General features: G+C 41.8%; 1 protein-coding gene across 3 annotated transcripts; it reads right to left on the bottom strand.

Annotated features, from left to right (window-relative positions):
* Positions 1 to 2,762: 2,762 nt before the first annotated feature.
* MRPL22 (mitochondrial ribosomal protein L22) lies at positions 2,763 to 18,588 on the bottom strand. Of its 3 annotated transcripts, XR_014935425.1 has the most exons (9): positions 18,544 to 18,588; positions 18,419 to 18,464; positions 15,991 to 16,126; positions 14,060 to 14,125; positions 13,549 to 13,626; positions 12,723 to 12,792; positions 12,112 to 12,344; positions 9,234 to 9,569; positions 2,763 to 6,968 (listed from the first exon to the last, which is right to left on the bottom strand). XR_014935425.1 is itself a non-coding variant. In XM_015875657.3 (7 exons), exons 1-7 carry the CDS (start codon positions 18,569 to 18,571, stop codon positions 12,133 to 12,135), a joined length of 636 nt encoding a protein of 211 aa, XP_015731143.2. In that variant the 5' UTR covers positions 18,572 to 18,588; the 3' UTR covers positions 10,066 to 12,132. The 3 variants fall into 3 exon arrangements, 2 of the variants coding, with proteins under 2 accessions (XP_015731143.2, XP_085374896.1); XM_015875657.3 differs by lacking the exons at positions 2,763 to 6,968; positions 9,234 to 9,569 and having other exon boundaries at positions 10,066 to 12,344; XM_085518770.1 differs by lacking the exons at positions 2,763 to 6,968; positions 9,234 to 9,569; positions 14,060 to 14,125 and having other exon boundaries at positions 10,066 to 12,344.
* Between the last annotated feature and the right edge of the window lie 28 nt (positions 18,589 to 18,616).

Below are 18,616 nucleotides of genomic sequence, written 5' to 3'. Positions count from 1 at the left end.
AGCCCTGGGGTGAAGAAATTCCTTTCTTCTAACTGCACAGAAGCCCCATGTCTGCCGCCTTCTCCCCGCATCCTCCCCATGCGATCACAAGCACCACCTGTTGTTCACACCACCTGTGCTTTCCAGCCCCCACTCTGCTGAGCAAACCCAACCCTCAGCCTCTAATCACAAGCACCTGGGTGGGCTCAACGTGGGTGCCCGTTACATAACACCAGAGTGTTTCAATGAAAAAAAAAGCCTTTAAAACAATTAGCATGTGCCTGTTTTGGCAAGTATTTCTGCACTTGAAGAAAGCATAGCAGGTCTAATGTTGTTATTTGTCCCCTTGGGCTTCTGAGATCTTTGTGGTGTGATCTACTACCCTAAATCACACAGTGCTTTACTGTTTGCTGCTCGGGGAGTGCAGCTATTGGATAAATCAGTGGGAAAGGTGCTACAACAAAGGTGTGATGATAGAGGGACCAGCACAATAAAAAGATGCTACAAAAGAAGGGAAGAAGATCACTCACCTGTATGAGAAGATTCCAGGTTCACAGGGAAAAGCTTCACAAAAGAGAAACTTCCAGAAACAGACCCTTCCCCAGCAGCACTCAGCCCTTCAATGGGGGTCTAAGAAGTGCAGCCAGGCTCCGCCCCTTCTGGCCGCACAGCTGAATGGCCTCCACCTGCGCTCCCAGGGCTGACAGGGTCCGTTCCCAGCTGCTCAATCAGGCCATGACTCAGCTGTTGCCATTCATGGAGCATGTAGCCACCTTCTGCCTTGGGCTGCTCTTTGAATTTCCCTCCATGAAGCCATAGCAGTTTGTAAGTTAAAACCCTCAAGGTCTTTCATGTTAAGCACGTGTCAAATTGTTCTTGCTGGAGAGATGCATTTTCTCTGCAGCCATGAACTCGTGTTAAGGCAAAAAAAGAACCGTGCAACTAATACAGTGATAACCCTAATGCACTTGCACAGCGCATCTCATTAACTATGTCATATACAGTAGTAGGATGAACGTCACAGATCAGATTAGCACCTGTCATGCCCCACAAAGGGCACAAGGTCCTAACAGCACTCTGTTACACAAGGAACTTGATCTCTGTCCCGTTTTACATTTGAGAGCGTCTACATTCAGAAAGGCATTAAAGCAAACCCTTAACTCCACCCTTGTCAGTTAACTCCTGTCTCTGCGTTCCTGGAATGAGTCATTAACTTCATTTCATCAGTTCCAAAATCTTCAAATTCAGCTGCAAAAAAGAAAAAAAACGGAACCCCTTTGATCTCAGATTGCTGCTAATTCATAATTGATAACTCAGACTGGAAGGAAGGGGGAAGCTTCATCCCCATTAGTCGTTCCATTTAATATGTGCTGGTGCTTCAATTATGCAAAACTCAACTCTCAGGGTCTGACTGCCTTCCAAAATGTGAGTCAATGGGGGAAAGAGAAAAACCTAGATCGAATTCTTCCAGCTGTAAATCTTTGTAATAGCATAGATGTCACAAGAGTGATATCCAACGCTGAACAATTCTGTTTATTTTCTGAGCTGTTGCTCCATAGAATTCCCAAGGCATCCATTAATGACTTCAGAGAGTTCAACAGAGAAGGACTCATTCGCTCCCTCTTATATTTTTTGGTCAGGTCATTATGCTGCTTGCTGTAATGACCCTTTTTGGCTCAAGGCACTAAAAGCCTCGGAATAATATATGCCCTGGTAAGCGAGTAAGTGAGAAAGAATAATTAACACAAGTCATTTTGTCCTTTACTTTGGAGAAGGCAACTGTCAATTCTTTTTGAAGACGTTTAAATTATAAATGTTAAGAATATGAGTACAAGGAAGAAAACAGTAACGTGCAGACATCACTCGGGCAAAACACGGTTCTTTATGGGGAGAGCAGCAAAAGCAAGACAGCGCAGCAGGGAGCTCAGTTAAAATGGCATGGATGTGTACACCACCTTACACAAATATCCAGCAATGAAAAGTGCTACATACACACTTTTCCTATTAGTTTGTATGGAGTGACTGATGGAGATCACGCTGTAGCAGAAGACAAAATCCAGCTGAAAGTTTTCCTGCAACAGGTCCATGATAAAGTCTCTTTGTCTCTTTTCTGGACCTCACCACAACTCCTTCAGGGGCTGATAGAATCTCTGCTCTCCTTGTCACTGAATGCCTAGAGATTTCACTCTTCATTCTGTAGTAAACCACGCTGAACAAACAAACGGCTTACAACACAACTTCACATCCTCTCTTTCCTTTTCTCTTTCTTTACAGTGAATTTCCCACAGTGACAAAGTCAAAAGCTTAGAGCAAATATAGAGAACATCTTCACTTGCACTTTCTGCCAGAAAGCCATCACCTAAATATCCAACATTTTAAGGGACAAACCATTAACCATTAACAATACTGAATCTATCAAGTTCTTCAGACCTCCCTTGCTCAGCTCGTACTTCCCTGCCGAAATCCCTTCAGTACTTTCAAGTCATGGAGTAGACCACGTACTTTGCCATTGCTTTTCCCCTCCTGGCATTCTCCTTCCCCCCAAGCATCCCTTTCTCTCTCAAGGGAAAGTTATATCAAAACTTTCTACTTGTTGATTAAAAACTGGATCTGGACTGCCCAGAGAACCTTTCTCAGCCCCCAGGACAAGGCCCACCTCACACATTACACAGGACTGGGGCTTTGATCCAGTTCTTTCCTTACCCTTTGCTTCTCCTCCTTTGCTGCATGTTCTCCTGTTGTTTCTATTTCTTCACAGACACCTTCCAAAAGAAAAACAACTCTGCACCTCAAAGACATTTTAATAATTCATATTCAACTTCAGTTCCCAGAAGTTTAATAAACAGTACTTATTAGAATACAGACATTTCATTCCTAAAAACTGCTCATTCGAAGAGGAAATAACAATAATTGTCTCTAAGAATATGTATGAAGAACAAACATTCAGTCTTCCTGGTTTTGTTGTTTGGTTCACGTGCATCAAAGCCTTCCCTGCTGCTCCTCTCGCCTTTGTCTTAAGCAAAGATTCTGCTTTTAATTGGGTTCAAACCAAAATCTGTATGTAAAGAAAGCTATAAACAGCAACCAGCTCATCCCAGAATCCATGGTAAGTAACAGGAGGGACTGAAATCAGATTATTTCAAGAGCTCTCTTGAATTCATAGGAAAACAGTTTTATTGCACTTCTGGAGGAACCTCTTTAGCCCTCTGTTGGGATGCTTTCAGACCCACATGAAGTTCAGTTTATCACCAAGTAAAAACAAAGGAGAATACAGTAGCCTATTCAAAACTAAAATAAACCAGGCATTGTTAAGTAGCATCTACAATAAGCACATCTACTGACTATCACACACCCTTAAGCCTTCAAAGTTTGTTGATCCCAAAAGTTTTGGGCCACTAAGCAGAAGTCTCAGAGGCCAAGGTGTTCCATTCAAAGTTCCATTTCCCAAACTAAATGAGCTGAAGTCTGTCTCTCTGTAGATGAAGGCCTCACATTTACACTGTACCAAAAGAGCTCCTAGAGTCCAGAGTAATTCCTCTGTGCCATGCAGTTTTCTTCTAAGATTTAATCGCTTGTAAAGCATGGAAAGGTCTGTGGTGAAAGAAGCACAGTTCAGTTTCCTCTTACAGATTCCACTTTTCAAGCTCTTGATGTTGTTATTCTCTTCCCTAAAAGAGAACTGAAATTAACTGAGCATTAACAGGTCTCGGTTCTTTAGCAGATCCTTAGCCAACAGAAATTAACACAGCTCTGACTCATTCTCCCATTCTTGCCAAGCCAGGAGTGGATCTTTGGTGGTAAAACACCATCAAGATTACTGCAGTTAACCTTCTTGAAGGTGTTTGCTGCAAAGAATTCAGTTTCCTTTGGCTTTGGTAGACCTTGTTTTAGAAGAGGAAAGACTTTTATTCCAGTACCACAGAGCGTGTCCACTCTTCAGACTAATTTAAGGCACTTACAGCAACCTGTGACACGTTGCTTCTTCCTACTCACTTTTCCTGGTGTACTGGTGTAAAACTGTACCAGGAAAACACAAAAGGAGAAGAAGAAAAAGAAATCACCAACAAAAATAACAAGTCCGGTTGGATTTAAACTAGTTTGGGAATCCCAAAGATGCAGCGGAATCTGAACTGGCTACCCAGTTCCAGCTGGAAAATAAACCAACCCAAAAAGCACTGGCTTCTTTTTAAGCTTTTTAATGTACAGATCAAACAAACAGACTTTCAAGTGCTTTCATTTAACTTTGATGCCAAACTTTGATGTCTTCGCCATTTACAGTAATCATTTTTATGTGCACTTAATGTTATTTTTCTTTAGTCCAAAATGTTACACATAAAACACCGACTTCATTTGAAATGCGCAGCATTTTTGCTATTCAAAAATTCTGCATTTTTAATTTCTTTCTTATCAGCAGACCACTTCTGGGGCAAAGAGGGAACATCAAGTTTTGAATGCCTTTAGTTGGTTTCAATTAATATTTTATGTTTGTATTCAAACAAGCTGACTTATAGGAGGGCTTCGACACTTTTTTCCATACTTTTTTTTCTGGCACATCTTAAATCTGAAGCGATGGTTCTCTCTCAAATGTTTGATGCTTTATTCCACGATGGGGACCTAAAAGATGACATTTCTACGCGGCTTAATCCATTAGAACCATTGCTCATTAGCCTTGTGCCAAGCTGGGGAGGAGCAGCTCCCCGGTGTCTCAGGAAAAAGACAACACATCGATCCTTTGCTTCAAATGCAAATACCTGTTTCTTGTACTTGAATGCCCTCTCCCTCAGAAAACAATACAGGGTTGCAATTCTCTAGTTCTGTATTTCCACCCAGCTCTTTTCCAAGAACACAGAAAGCCAGAGATGAGTGAAGTTTTAATGAAAAGGGGTCTGAATGATTTCTATTGCATTTAATAACCACTACATCACTGTCAGTAGATGAAAGTGCTATATTGGATTCCACAGCTGACAACAGTGGTGAGTTAGAGGATAGCCTTCAATTAGTCTTCTCCCTTTTAAAACTGACGGAGAAGGACCATATTTGAAGATCACAGACAGGGTCTACAATTAAAGTTTATAGAAGGAGGGAACTTAGAGAAGGAATGTAGTTACATACAGCCCATACCGTGGCATTACTCCATTTCTACAGCAAGAATCCATTCATGCTGTTATCCAGCAGGATAGGATACAGGGGGAAAAGTTCCCCTTTCTAGGGCAGATGAAGGAGGAGAGCACTGAGAAGCAATCATTAGAAAAATAACGAGTCATCTGCTTTGCACAGTTGCCACAAGACATCAGTGCCATGAGGGCTGGCCTGCCAAAGCCACGGCTGTGCCAAGGAACTACGTACTGCTGGGGCTGCCACTGCATTTCACCTTGTAGGTGTATGATGCACCACTGGATCAGCATCCCTGCTCCCCTGCTATGCCAGGCAGCGCATTAGGAAAATGTATTATCAGCCATGTGAAACCTAGAATTTTGGTCCCAAACATAACATCTCAAACCTACTTTTAGGAAGTGTCACTTTATGAAAGCATTTATTATGCACACCCTATTTTCCAACCAAGTTAATGCAGCAGTCCTTGAAGAAGGAAAAATGCTTTTGTTTCACATGAAAGGAGACGAGCACAGAAATGAACTAGCAAGAAACCCAAAAGGGGTTAAACGAGCATAAGCAGTCATTGTGAAAATTTCATCAAGAAGTCTCACTTATCAGAGAGAAATCATATTAAAGGATATGGTCTAGCAAGGGAAGACGTGCACTGCACAGTAACTTATTCATATGCTCCACGTGTAAAGAAAGCAGCTAAAAGCACAGTCCTTAAGGATGCCCCCAGTTCCAGTGGTGTTCAGAGCACTCAGAACACTGCAGGATTTGCCTCCAATGGGTATCTGATCCAAAAGCCAAACTGTTAAATGAACAAAATCCCTGCATGCTGTTCAGGAGTAGAAATGACTGCCTGCATTACCGACAGGTTATCAAACTAATAAATCCACCATGTGATCGATAAAATAAATGCCCATTAAAAAATATAAATCTCTCAAAATACAAGGAAAAGAAATGCATTCCCAGCACAGACTCTGAAAACCTTTTAAACAACAGACATAGCCAGAACGAGAACAGGTGGAAGGGTGAATAGGAATTGCTTTCCAAGCACCTATCCCCACAGAAGCAGTGCACAACAAAAGAGACAGGTAATAACAGGAAACTAACAATTAAGAGCTTGATGAGAATGGATGGGATTCTCTGCTTTGAATGTGTGCTCTAGTGTGCTTTGAGCACACTAGAGACAAATGTGGATGTTTGTATCTATTTAGCCAACAGTTTACACAGCATTGCCATGATCTTCAATAGAAGTTTCTACGTAGTTTTTTTACGTAGTTTGTGTAAGGGACATAACTGCGCCACACTCCAAATCCAGCTGTTTCACATGCACATTTCACAAGAAGGTGCCATTTGTCTTCATCCACGGTTCTACATTGATATAACACCAATGGCCATAGGCAGGATAAAAGCTTAGCAAGTGTTATTTTAAAAAGGTTCCTGCAAACCAAGATGTTGGGATGCTTCCCCAATGGACAGTGCAGACAGAAAGTGGCTCTGGCATAGGTACAGGTGTTACATATTACAATAGAGTTCTGCTGCTGGCTGTTATCTAAGCACAACGTTGAGATCATCTCCAGTGACCGAACCTTTCCAGCTCAAATTTCAACGTTTACAGTTAGTCTTTTTCTTGCAATAACTGTGCTATAGTTTCACTGTACCTCTGTCATAGCACAGAGGGCCACAGGTTGTTGCTGCTTGTGCTCTGAGCTGACAGAATACGAACCCATCCAGAAGGCCTTCAGACACAACACTGACCTGAGCCAAGCCCTGAGCCCAGTCCTGCTGGAGGGCTGCCTAATTCATGGCTGCTTTCACCACTGTGCAGGCAGGTTCTTGTTCAAAGACAGACTAACACCCAGATTCACTGAACTAGAGACACTCCAGGCCTGAAAGAAAGAAAAAGAAACAGAAAAGGGATGCTTTTATAATGGAAACCATAAGGAAGAGCTGAAAACTAAAGCCATGTAAGTCATCACAAAGCACATAGCAAAAAACATATATTTGCTGGAAGGAGACCTACTGGGAGGCAGAGGTCCCATCACCCATGCTGCACCACAGTGGAGTTCAGCAGCTGCCTCCTTCCTTGGAAAGCTTCATTTCTGATTTGCAGCCTTGTAAGAGCTTTCCAGTACTCTTCAGTTCAGAAGAGAGAGGGTAGTAGGATGAGGCTCGTTATTAATAACATAATTAGCCGTTCAGAGGGTTTCTGGGTTTGTGCCAGCTCTACCTTTGGAATTTTAGGACACACACTGCACAAGGGGAAACAGGACTTCTGTGCTCACTCTCAAGCTGTTCCATTACACCTGATTTATAGCATGACACTACTTGTTCTAGCCCATAACCTTGAGCTTGTAAACCACACAGGGGAAAATTTACTAACTACTGAGTTCATCTTAATGCACCATTGGGAATTTTAAGCAGGGAAAACTAAGGCAAGGTGCTGAGGACATTTAGAAGAGCTAGTCCTGAGCAGCAATCTTTTAATGGCCCAGTGCAGCACACCTCATAGTCCACTCTGTTTTCTTTTAATTAAAGCTTTAATTTACATGGCTAGCGTACAGTAAGGACCTGTGTTTGTCTTCCTCTTAAGAAGATAATCGACAGGAGAAATGAAGACACATTTCATTGCCTCTGAGCTGCATACACTGATGGAGCTCAACCACAACAACACATATAAATGCGTTTATTCTACTCTTAGTTTGCCTAGGAGTTTGATTAATAACAGAAGCCAGAACACAGTACTACAGCTCTCATACTGGGGAAGAAAGAAAGATCATCACCTACACAGCAGAATAATTTCTTGGTGGTGAAGAAGTCTGCACTAGCGTATATAGAGAAGCAATGAGAGCTGGAACACAAGTGTCAAAGGTACCTGCTGCAATTTTGACGAGCAATCTAAAAAGGACCTAGGAGTTACATGAGCATCAGGCTGAATGCGAGCCAACAACACTCTCACAGATACAACCTACATACTTGGCTCTATTAGAAGCATGGCCAGCAGACAGAAGGGAGATATTCCCCTCCAGTCAGTGCTGGCAGAGGTGCATCTGGAACATCAAATTTGGTTTCAGGTTCCCCAGAGCAACAGAGAGGGGGGAAAGAAACTAGAAAGCGTTCAGCACAAGGCCTGGAGAACTGGATTTTTAAAGAGGGCTGAAGTTGGGCTTGTTCATCCTGCCAAAAAGAAGCTCCACAGGGTGATCCTGACAGCAACAGCTACATGATAATCAACCATTGCTCCATAGCACCATACCATAGAACGAAGGATTACACAACAGAGTATAATTTGAGGCTGAGCTTTGCTCACATTTCCTTAAGGCTGCAATTCATTATTTTTGGTGAAAGGGAAAAAACAAAAGTGAATTTAGTTTCATATATGACAAAATTAACTCTACCGTGCAAAACTTGATGGTTGTATAATTAAGCAATACACAGAAATATCACCTACACACTGTAGTAAAGCAGATGCTCTGACCCACCTTTTGTCTTTAGTTGCAAAAACACTCAGCTCTTCAGGCATATTACATACATCCAGATTCATTTCCTCAGTTAATAATCTGAGATGGATGCATAATTTGCCTGATGTGAAGTTACTCTCTCCTTGGCATGCTCTGTTCAATGGCAGGCTGCCCTCTGTACTAGCACAGAACTTCCTTGAAACGAGAGTTGATAGAGCAAATATAAAATTAGCTCTGCATTTGCTGTCTGCTCCCGAGAGATCCCTTGTTCCTTACTTCAGTCTAACTACTCAAAAGTCAGATCCTGACAACAACAGTTCCTTCAACTTTCCCCTCCTTCCAAGTTATTTTCCCCAGGTGAGGCTCCAGCAAACAGTAACTCATGTGATTATTAGCACCGTTACAGTCTCTTATTTTGTTTAATTAGTAATTATTTTAAATGACATGGCTGAGGTGCAGCTGGATAGCTGTCATTCAGCAATAATGACTTGTTCTTTAAAAGCTAAGAATAGGGGCATTTTCAAGAGAACTATAGATCATACAGTGAAGATTGTCACACTTTGTTTACATGGTTCACTGAAGATATTAGGAGTAACCTTAATCCTATTTAGAGGAGAACTCTGTTTGCAAATGACCTTCCAGCATCCCATCAGTGGGCTTTCACGGGGACTGACAGAAAGCAAAGAACAATACCTATTCGTTATTTGCTCCAGTTGAGTGAAGGACTTTCCAAGCATCTGGATGCAGAGGAGGCGGTACTCTTACACAGCTCCCGTATTTGTGCAGGCAGAGTTAATCTGAAGCTTTATGCTGTATGACCTTGGTCCTGTCAAGTTTATTCCAGGTACTGCAGCACAGCTGAAGCACCAGGCTGGTCTGTGCCACGTACCATCCCAGCCACTGCAGGTCATTGTTTAATCACGTTTAGATTCATCTTCCATGTTTTGCCGAATGCTCATGAACACTACATCCAAAAGGTGGATTTAAGGAAGATTCATTAATGATCTCCTCAGTAACTGCCATAGAGCTCTAAAAAAGGAAAAAACAAGAAAAATTCACAACACATCCAGCAAGACATCGAGTTGGCAGAAGTACCTTCACTTTCTCAGCGAGGACTTCAAAATGTTTATGAACAAGCCCAGCAGCAGGTTTTCAAGCTTTCATCAATTAAATCTCACATTGCTGAGCACAGCTCACAGTTCCGCTCTCTTCACATTTCCCTGAAGCCTTACTACACCTTCACGCATACTTGCTCCTTCTGCAGTTTCTGTAACATCAGCACACAGGTACACAAGTGGTGAGTTTACAGTGCCCCAGATGCTATTAATAAAATTAGCATCAAGTAGAGGCCTTGGTGCCTCTCCCCTCCTGTCTGGTGACAGCTCATTTAAGAATGTTCTTTTATTGGAGGTTGCAGGAATAAACAATCATCTTCCACAAAAGACTTCTTGCAATTAACAGTACTTTCCTTCTGAATCCATCTCACAAGTGTAGATGTACTAATTAGCATGAAAGCACAGCAGAATAAATAAAAAGAAATTTTATTTTATATTTAGAACTTGACGGTATAAAGCTTTATCACTAGCATTGTACTGAGATCAAGATCCAGGCAGGCTCCATAAATCACTTCAGACACTTCCACCCTCCTATAAGCAAATGGGAGGAATCAAGTCAGTTGAAGCTCCGTATCTCATCAGACCTCCCAATGTACTGTTACAGCCAAGGATGTGGATCTTCCTTGGCCAATACCATAAAGATCCACTACATGTTACACACCACAGAACACAAGCATCTTGCCTTTTGACTGAAGGCCATTTAAAGAAGTGTCAGGGCCACCAGCTGCATCATGAAGGTAGAAAAGACATCAGCCACATTCTCACTTCTAGTTTTCAGAGAAAATGAGAGCAATGATACAGTATTGTCTGGAGGTCCAAAGGGGATCTGAAGGGAATCACAGATCGCAGAATCACAGAATGACCCGGGTTGGAAGGGACCTCAAGGATCATGTAGTTCCAACCCCCCTGTCTGGCAGGGCCACCAAACATACACATTTACTAGATCAGGTTGCCCAGGGCCCCGTCCAACCTGGTCTTGAACACCTCCAAGGACGGGGCATCCACAACCTCCCTGGGCAGCCTGTTCCAGGGTCTACAGCTTTCTCCTGAATGACGTACTAGGATAAGTTATCTGGAAGTCAGGTTTTACACACTTAAATCATGAGTGCTGTTGTTAAGTATGGATTATCTTGCAATTCTTTAATCTTTTCCCAGATCACTGACAACCCTCCATCAGAACAAGTACTGAGTCTGCAAGCACACCATGGAAGAACAGAGGGCAAATAAGCACCATTTGTGGTAGGAGCCATGTATGTACTTGTGTAACTTCACAATGCCCTAACACTAGCATTTCTTCGGGAACCATAAGAAACAGCTGTATGCCACTTCCATTAGGACAGCAAAGATAATTTGTTTCCTTATGAACTGTCCCATTATCAACATTTAAGCACTGATGAAATCAAAGTCAAGAAAAGTTGCCACTTTTCATTCAGTGTGGTAAAAAGACCCAAATCAGGTGAGCAATCCAATCCATTCTAATGCTTTCAGAATGGAAGGGTCTCAATATCAGACATCTTCATAAACAAGCAGTAGATCTTTTCATGCCAGTGTCCATGATCTCTGGCCATCTGGATGAAAACATGACAGAGCGAGGACCTTTTCACCACTTTTTCCCTCTGCATTAAAGTAATAATAAAAATAGGATATATATGTTTTTGGTTTTTTTTTTCAGAGAACTGGAAGTCTGGTTCATGCATGCAACAAGCCATTCCATGTTAAATCCATACAGTATTTTACTCCCCTCAACATTACAGAAGTTATTTGCTCCCAGACAGTGTAATTAGTTCACTCTTCACTACTCACACTGAGTTTCCACAGAGAACAGCATGAACTCCACACACATATCAGTCTATTAATGCCATGGTCAGAATTAAGAACGGTTTCAATGCACTGCAAGTTTTCACTACCAGGTCCCTCCCTGACAAACTAAACAATGCCATCTACTGACACTGCCACAATCTCAGCTCGGATTTTTCCACTCCCCACCCCCAGACAAAGTGCCTATGGTGCACAACAGAGACAGTAAGGAGGAAGCATTACAGCCCAGATAAAGAAATCATTAATTGATGCCTGATAATCCAAGATTGATGCCAGTTATGTTGCACTGTTGTAGCTACTTTCAGGTGTCCAATTTTGGCAAATGCCAATTGTACACTTGTTCAATAAAGGACCTGAATGTACATAACAAAGAGTTGCATGAACTGCAAGACAAAATTCCCAACAAGTTTTAAGTGCATTCTTTCCTCTAGATTCGATGGCCCAGAGAAGTTGAAAGCTGTAGTCCAAGTAACTCAAAAAGTAGCATCTGTTGCTGCTCTTCCAACATTCCTGCACACCTTAGGCTTGACAAATAAATCTACAATCATTGATGCATCATCCAGCTCCAGCAGCAACAAAAATAAACCTAAAATATGTTTTTATTATTTTACATAACGACTTTGTCAAACAAGAAGTACCTATACAGTCACACAAGTCCATCACAGTGTATGAACAAGGGTTCTACTGCGCAGCTGTTGTACATATTCTTTTGCTTGGTCAAAACCAGTCTTTCGTGGCTCTGGAAGAGGAGGAGGACCTTCCACCAGCTTCACAAAGTAGTGGCACTTGACGATTTTCATGATGCCAAACATGCCTTTCCCATGGATACGGATTCGTTTTGTATAGTGGCCTTTGCCTGCCAGAGACTCAGCTGAAGAAAAACAGGTGGGGAGGAGAGAAGACCAGTCAGTCTCAGAACAAACTGCTATGTATCTGGAACACTGTCTTACCAGTGGATTTTTCCATGATTGCAACTGAGAAGCTAATTCAATTAATGATTCCTTTATCCTCCATCTAATGCATTCAGCAGATTATTTCTACAGAGGAAACCCCGGAGTTGAACTAACACTTCAGAAGCACCAAAAAGGTGAATTTAGAAAGTATATCTATAATATTTTGCTGAAGATATTTACTAAGAATTGCATTTCATCCATTTCTGCCAATTTGAGGTAACAAAATCTTATGAAGGATAAACTTTTCATGGAGCAGAATGACATTTTGCTGCACTAAAATAAAAAAAATGAATTACCTATATGTAAATTTGATTTGAACTCCACGTTGTGATTCCTTACTGCCATTTCCTGAGCCTCTAAGAGAACCTGTTACAAAAAGAGATGGAAGCACTGAGCAGGAATTGAAGCAATGTTATTTCCTATCTCTGGATGAGATGAAGAAATTAGCAAGTTTGAGTCAATTACAGAAAAGTATCTCAGAGACATCAAAATCATTAAAAACAGACTTATATAATTATGTTCTCTGCACACAAACCATGAAACTTCAGGTCAACCACATTACATTTTTGGGTTAGATGGCTCCCACCAGCAGCTGTAAGTGTATGAGCTTTTGATAACAGACTACAAACGGACATGGGTAGAAATCAACTTACACCACTCAGTGTTTTTGAGCTAAAACTTAATACTACTCAGTCACAAATATGCCAGAAACCAATGCTTTGGCCAAGCAAACAATTTGATACTCCCAAAAATTACTGCATATGAAAAATTTCTGTGCTTTAACAGAGCTCAGTCCCTTCCCTGATGATATTCCTCATCATTTATGATTTTGAAGGAATGAAGCACGTTGACAGAGCAGCTATTTATGACAGATTCTGCATTATTTGCCACAGTCTTAAATCCAAAGATTGCTACAGCAAAGGTACCCACAAGTTGTTTGTTATCATCAAAAATTTAGAACATTCAGCACAAGCTACTTCTGTGTATCCTTAAATCTCAACATTACATGACTGTGGTCTGAATGGGTTCTCACAGGCTTACCAGGAACATTTAAAATCAACATCATCAGACATTTGGAATGCTTTCTTGAAACTGGGTTTGTTAGAGAGTGCTTCTGCATACCTCTTTGATCACCTTTGCTCCCTTTTTATCATTAAATTCCAGCTGAGCAAGAGCTTGATCAATGGACATTCCTTTAATCTGCAATTAAAGCGTTAAAGTTAATTCATATAATTAGAAATACTTCTCTTCTTCAGAAGACAGTCTTTAAATTATTTTGTCATTACAAAGAACAAATAAGACTTCAGCTTCCATAACTGACATTTCTTCAGTGCAATATCACACGTACAGTTCTTCTCAGCTAAATGCTGAATGATAAATTATTCAACTTTTTTTCTTTTAAATTTTATTTCTGAAAGTGAAAAAATGGCACATTACTCTGCTCCAAAGATCCCTGGGTACGCATTTGAGAGCATACTAAGATTAAGTGGCTAAATCAAACTACAAATAAATGCATCCTCAGTCCTCTATCATAAAGATACTGACTACACTCTGGTTGAATATGAACTCTTAAAGCAAATACAACAATTAAACTTTGTTCTAAAATTCAGAACAAATAAGCACTTTTGCTTACCAGTTTTGCCAGATACCACATCTTATCTTTGCTGTATTTTATTTCCCTCCGACAGTGATATATTTCCTAGGTGCATAAAAGAGAGGATGAGTAATTTTGCTTTAAGAACAAAATAAAGCTTATGTCTGCTCTGCAATGCACTTGATTTCAAGGAATAAAAGAACAGCTCTCCCTACTACTCATACCTTGTACACACCAAGTCAAGCAGACTGTTGCCATTTTAAACTGTAAACTTTAATACTGTATAATAACAGTAAACCTTAATACAATCTCATAAGGATTGAATTAGTTTATAAGCAGAGATCCTGAAAATCAGTCTATCTTTTTCTCTAATCTTCTCTTTTCCATCCTCCCCACCTTTTGAAGCATTCTAAAGACTCACATGCCCATTCAGTCTTAAAGGTATTACTGCACTGACACACCATCTTGCTGGGATAGCAATTTGACACCAATGAATTTAATTAGCTCTTCAGAATTGAGGAGGGTTTTGAGTTTGACTGGCATGATGAGGTGTCTCCAAAGGGCCATTTAACATTATAACTAAACCAAGAGAGCAAAAGCAGCTAGTAAAATTGAACATCGATACAAACCTGAAGGACGCAGAATCTTTTACAAACAGGGAAAGAATTGATTTAAGTGAGCTGGTTGGTAACTCTATGTTCATGTATATATTGCACGTGTCAGCACACTACACAGCATGTATTTCTAATTCTAGGCCACAGTATTGATAGAGGTGATGGATGCTTATGGCTCACAAAAGCACATCAGGAAAAAAAAAATGATTCTTGTGAGATGCAAATAATTTACTTTCCTGAGCAGCACCTCTAAAGTACTATTAAAAGAATGAAAATCCAATCAGTTTTCAAGAATGAGGAAATATTGAAAAATCCACCTAAAATTTTCTCAGGTCAAGATGTAGAGAAAACAGTATTGATTACTTCCTTCAGTGACCAAAGACAACACTTCAATGTCCACAAATGAATCAAATTAACAAAAACTTGCTTCTATTCACACTTATCTGTACTTCCCAGTTATAAAGTGATCAAGAAGAGGGGACAGGGAGAAGCATCCATGAACTTGCTGTCATCAAAACCTAGTACCATCTGTTATGACTACCTTTTAAAAACAATCGTGTTACTTAAACTGACTCCTGCAAAGCTTGTCTGGAATGGCTATCAGGCCTTCATTGATTTTAGGCTCTTTGCTTCAATTTATGGTTTAGTAAACACAAGTTATTGTGCAACAGACTGAAGAACAATTCCACTGCACAGTGTTTACGAAATGATTTCTTAAGGAAATGAGACTTTTGCCATCACATTCTTTACCTGACTCCCTTGTCTGTCCCCACACAACTTTACAATCTCTCACCCATGTCAAACAAATGAGGCAACCATTATGAGAGTAGGCAACCTATGAACAGCCCATTAAGAGGGAGGCAACAGAGTAGGAGACCTGAGACTCCTATAAAGCAAAAAAATCAAGGAATTTAAATAGAGTGCATGCTTTTTAAACAGACACCATTATTTCCACCGCTAAATGAAAGTTACATGTATAGCTGTATGCAGAAGAAACAACCCAGCTGTCTTCTTTGCAAGTTACCTATTGCTGTATGAACAGCACGAGTGTATAAGGACACATTCTTGGTAACTTTCATCTCTTCATAGTTCAGAGAATTCTACAAGCAGAGGATGGCACCTTTGCAGTTTGCAGCACACTGAGCTGCAGAGCAGCTTCAGGTTCCAACTCAGTTAGAAATGGAGAACAGCCGAAGTGATGTTAACTCCTACAATTTCAATATGTGAAACAGGATAAAATCTTAAATAGTCAACAAGAAAACAACCAGACTCGTGTCCTGTGGAGTCATCCAGAGACAACATGCTTTGAAATCATTAAACACAAACATGTAAAGAAACATGCATGTGTGTGCTTACAGCTGGTCTTCGAGGCTCTCCAGGCAGCTGAGGAGGGTACACAATCCTGTTCTTTTTCTCCCACTTCCCAAGTTTTTGCAGGGATGTACTTGTGTGGATACATGAGAGCGGGAAAACACTTCCAGCTGCAAACCACCTGCAAGACAACGCCACAGTCACTGCTGTGAACAGAAAAGTTCTTTGCCCCTGTCCAGACTATCTGAAAAAACTGTGAACATGCTTGCCTTCATAAAGAGAGCTGACACATTTGACTACTTTTCAAGTAACACTGTTGAAGTCCTTCATAGTTTACATTGAAAGGCTTTTTAATTTAACAAAAAGCTTTAGGCTTCCTAAGGCATGCCAAGGAGCTCAAGTTACGTTCATAGAGCATCAGATTCCACAGTGTCCTCTGACCGTCACACAGACACCATCATTTCTCTCCTCTTGGGTGTGGTTCATTACTTGCATAAGGAATTCATGCCTTGTCATTTTGCCAAGACTGAGCAATACTCATTTAAATTCTAAAAGCAAATGTTCTAACAGCAATAATTTGTAGCTTTTTAAGGAACTGAGAGTGAAGAATAAAAGCATCAAAAGCACGTAAGCATTTATCGTGTCTGAAATTTGAAAGGGGAAATAATCTCAACTTTGAAAACACAAGGGAAACAATGCAAGACAGCCGACAGCAATCATAATACTTTATACGTATTATAAAGTAATATACTTTATAACCCAGTCAGTTTGCTCACCCAGATTCATAAAGACAGAGCTGCATTTTGCCCCCTGCTGGCCAGGCAGAGCAGTGAGAGGCAGCTGCCCACAATGGTAAGAAATCGACAAGTTCCACATGAAACACATGGAGCTTTAACGAGGTTCTAACAGCTCCGTGTGGGTTGCCACGTCGTGCAAAACGTTTTAAGAAGTCTGGCAAACAAAATACACTGAATAACTTCACAAAAGCACTGTACACCTTAGAAAGTGCTCACAATACTAATAGGGAGCGGGATGCTAAATAAATGTGTTAGGCACATTTTTTTTCCTGTTATTTACCAAAAACAACCATCTACCATCACCAGACATAACATCATCAATTAACACAGCCTAGCAGCTGTGAGTAATAATAATAAGCATTACCTTCCAGGCATCAGCAGAACATGCGAGTCCTGACAGACTGAGGAACCTTACATTCTATATCTTAAGGCAATCCAGAGAACTCTATTTACCATAGTTTCATGAGAGGAAAAAGGACACATACACATTGCAGCAAAAACAAGGGGACAAGCAAAAGAAGTTTTGATACTTTACAACCAGGGGGTTCTTTTACATAAGTTTTCTACTATGTAACTTTACAGGAAGAAGCATGCATAAACAACAGGTGGGAGACGCACAGAATAGAAGAACTGATCGGGGAAAGCAATTCAGTTGAGCTGAAGGACAGTAACACAGGAACATCACATGGCTTTATTTCACTTTCTTCAGTGACACTGCTCTGTGATTGACCTCCAATGGCTCCAGCAGAGACCAAAGCTCTGCACTTTGAGTACCACACACTCAGCTTCACTTCTGGAACTGGGGATGCAGCGGGCAACGACCAGCACCCCCCAACATGCTGCTCCTCCAGAGCAGAGGATTGGTCGCTGTAGGAGAGCAGGGACCGAGGAGAGTCGGGCACAAGAGATATGACCTTACTGCACTCTGAACCAAGCACAGAATGGGGCCCAATGAGAGACACAGAGCCCAAGCGCAGAGGAGGATGGGGAGCAGCCCAACGCACACAGCCCACACCCACAGAATCACAGAATGATCCGGGTTGGAAGGGACCTCAAGGATCATGTAGTTCCAACCCCCCTGCCTGGCAGGGCCACCAAACATACACCTTTACTAGATCAGGTTGCCCAGGGCCCCGTCCAACCTGGCCTTGAACACCTCCAAGGACGGGGCATCCACAACCTCCCTGGGCAGCCTGTTCCAGGACCTAACCACTCTCCTAGTAAAGAACTTCCCCCTGACATCCAACCTAAATCTTCCCTCTTTTAACTTAAAACCATTTCCCCTAGTCCTGCTATTATCAGCCCTTTCCAAGAGTTTACTCCCCTCCTGGGTGTAAGTTCCCTTCAGGTATTGAAAGGCTGCACTGAGGTCACCCCGCAACCTTCTCTTCTCCAGGCTGAATAAACCCAACTCCCTCAGCCTGTCCTCATAGGGGAGGTGCTCCAGCCCCCTGATCATCTTCATGTCCCTCCTCTGGACCCTTTCCAAAATCTCCATGTCTTTCTTGTACTGAGGGCTCCACACCTGGACACAGTACAACAGATGGGGCCTCACAAGAGCCGAGTAGAGAGGGACAATCACCTCCCTATCCCTGCTGACCACCCCTCTCCTGATGGAGTCCAGGATCCCATTTGCTTTCCGGGCCTGCTGCAGGACGGCAGAACCCCGGACTCACCTCTCCGGCCGAGCCCAGCCGAAAATCCCCCGCATCCAGGCTCCACCTGCAAGGAAGAAACAAGGTGAGCTCGGGTAGAAGCGAGTGAAACTCTCGGGACACCGCTCTCATCCCCTCACGCTCACCAGCACCTCCCGCACACCGCGCCGCCATCTTCCCCTCCTCGCTTTACGGCGGCCGCTCCCTACGCATGTGTAA

Source organism: Coturnix japonica, chromosome 18 (assembly GCF_054131305.1).
Source record: "Coturnix japonica strain WE chromosome 18, WE-NBRP24, whole genome shotgun sequence".
Taxonomy (NCBI): domain Eukaryota; kingdom Metazoa; phylum Chordata; class Aves; order Galliformes; family Phasianidae; genus Coturnix; species Coturnix japonica.
The sequence above is the reverse complement of the archived record's forward strand: the minus strand, read 5'-3'. Positions and strand labels throughout refer to the sequence as shown.

Bases quoted from the DNA above. Each gene is read 5' to 3' on its own strand.
- MRPL22 (XM_015875657.3), bottom strand. From the start codon at position 18,571: ATGGCGGCGCGGTGTGCGGGAGGTGCTG. The intron at 14,126-15,990 runs GTAAGCACACAC...TTATGCACCTAG, and splicing joins GAGAGCCTCGAAGACCAGCT to GAAATATATCACTGTCGGAG. The intron at 12,793-13,548 runs GTATGCAGAAGC...TTTTTGTAACAG, and splicing joins GAGCAAAGGTGATCAAAGAG to GTTCTCTTAGAGGCTCAGGA.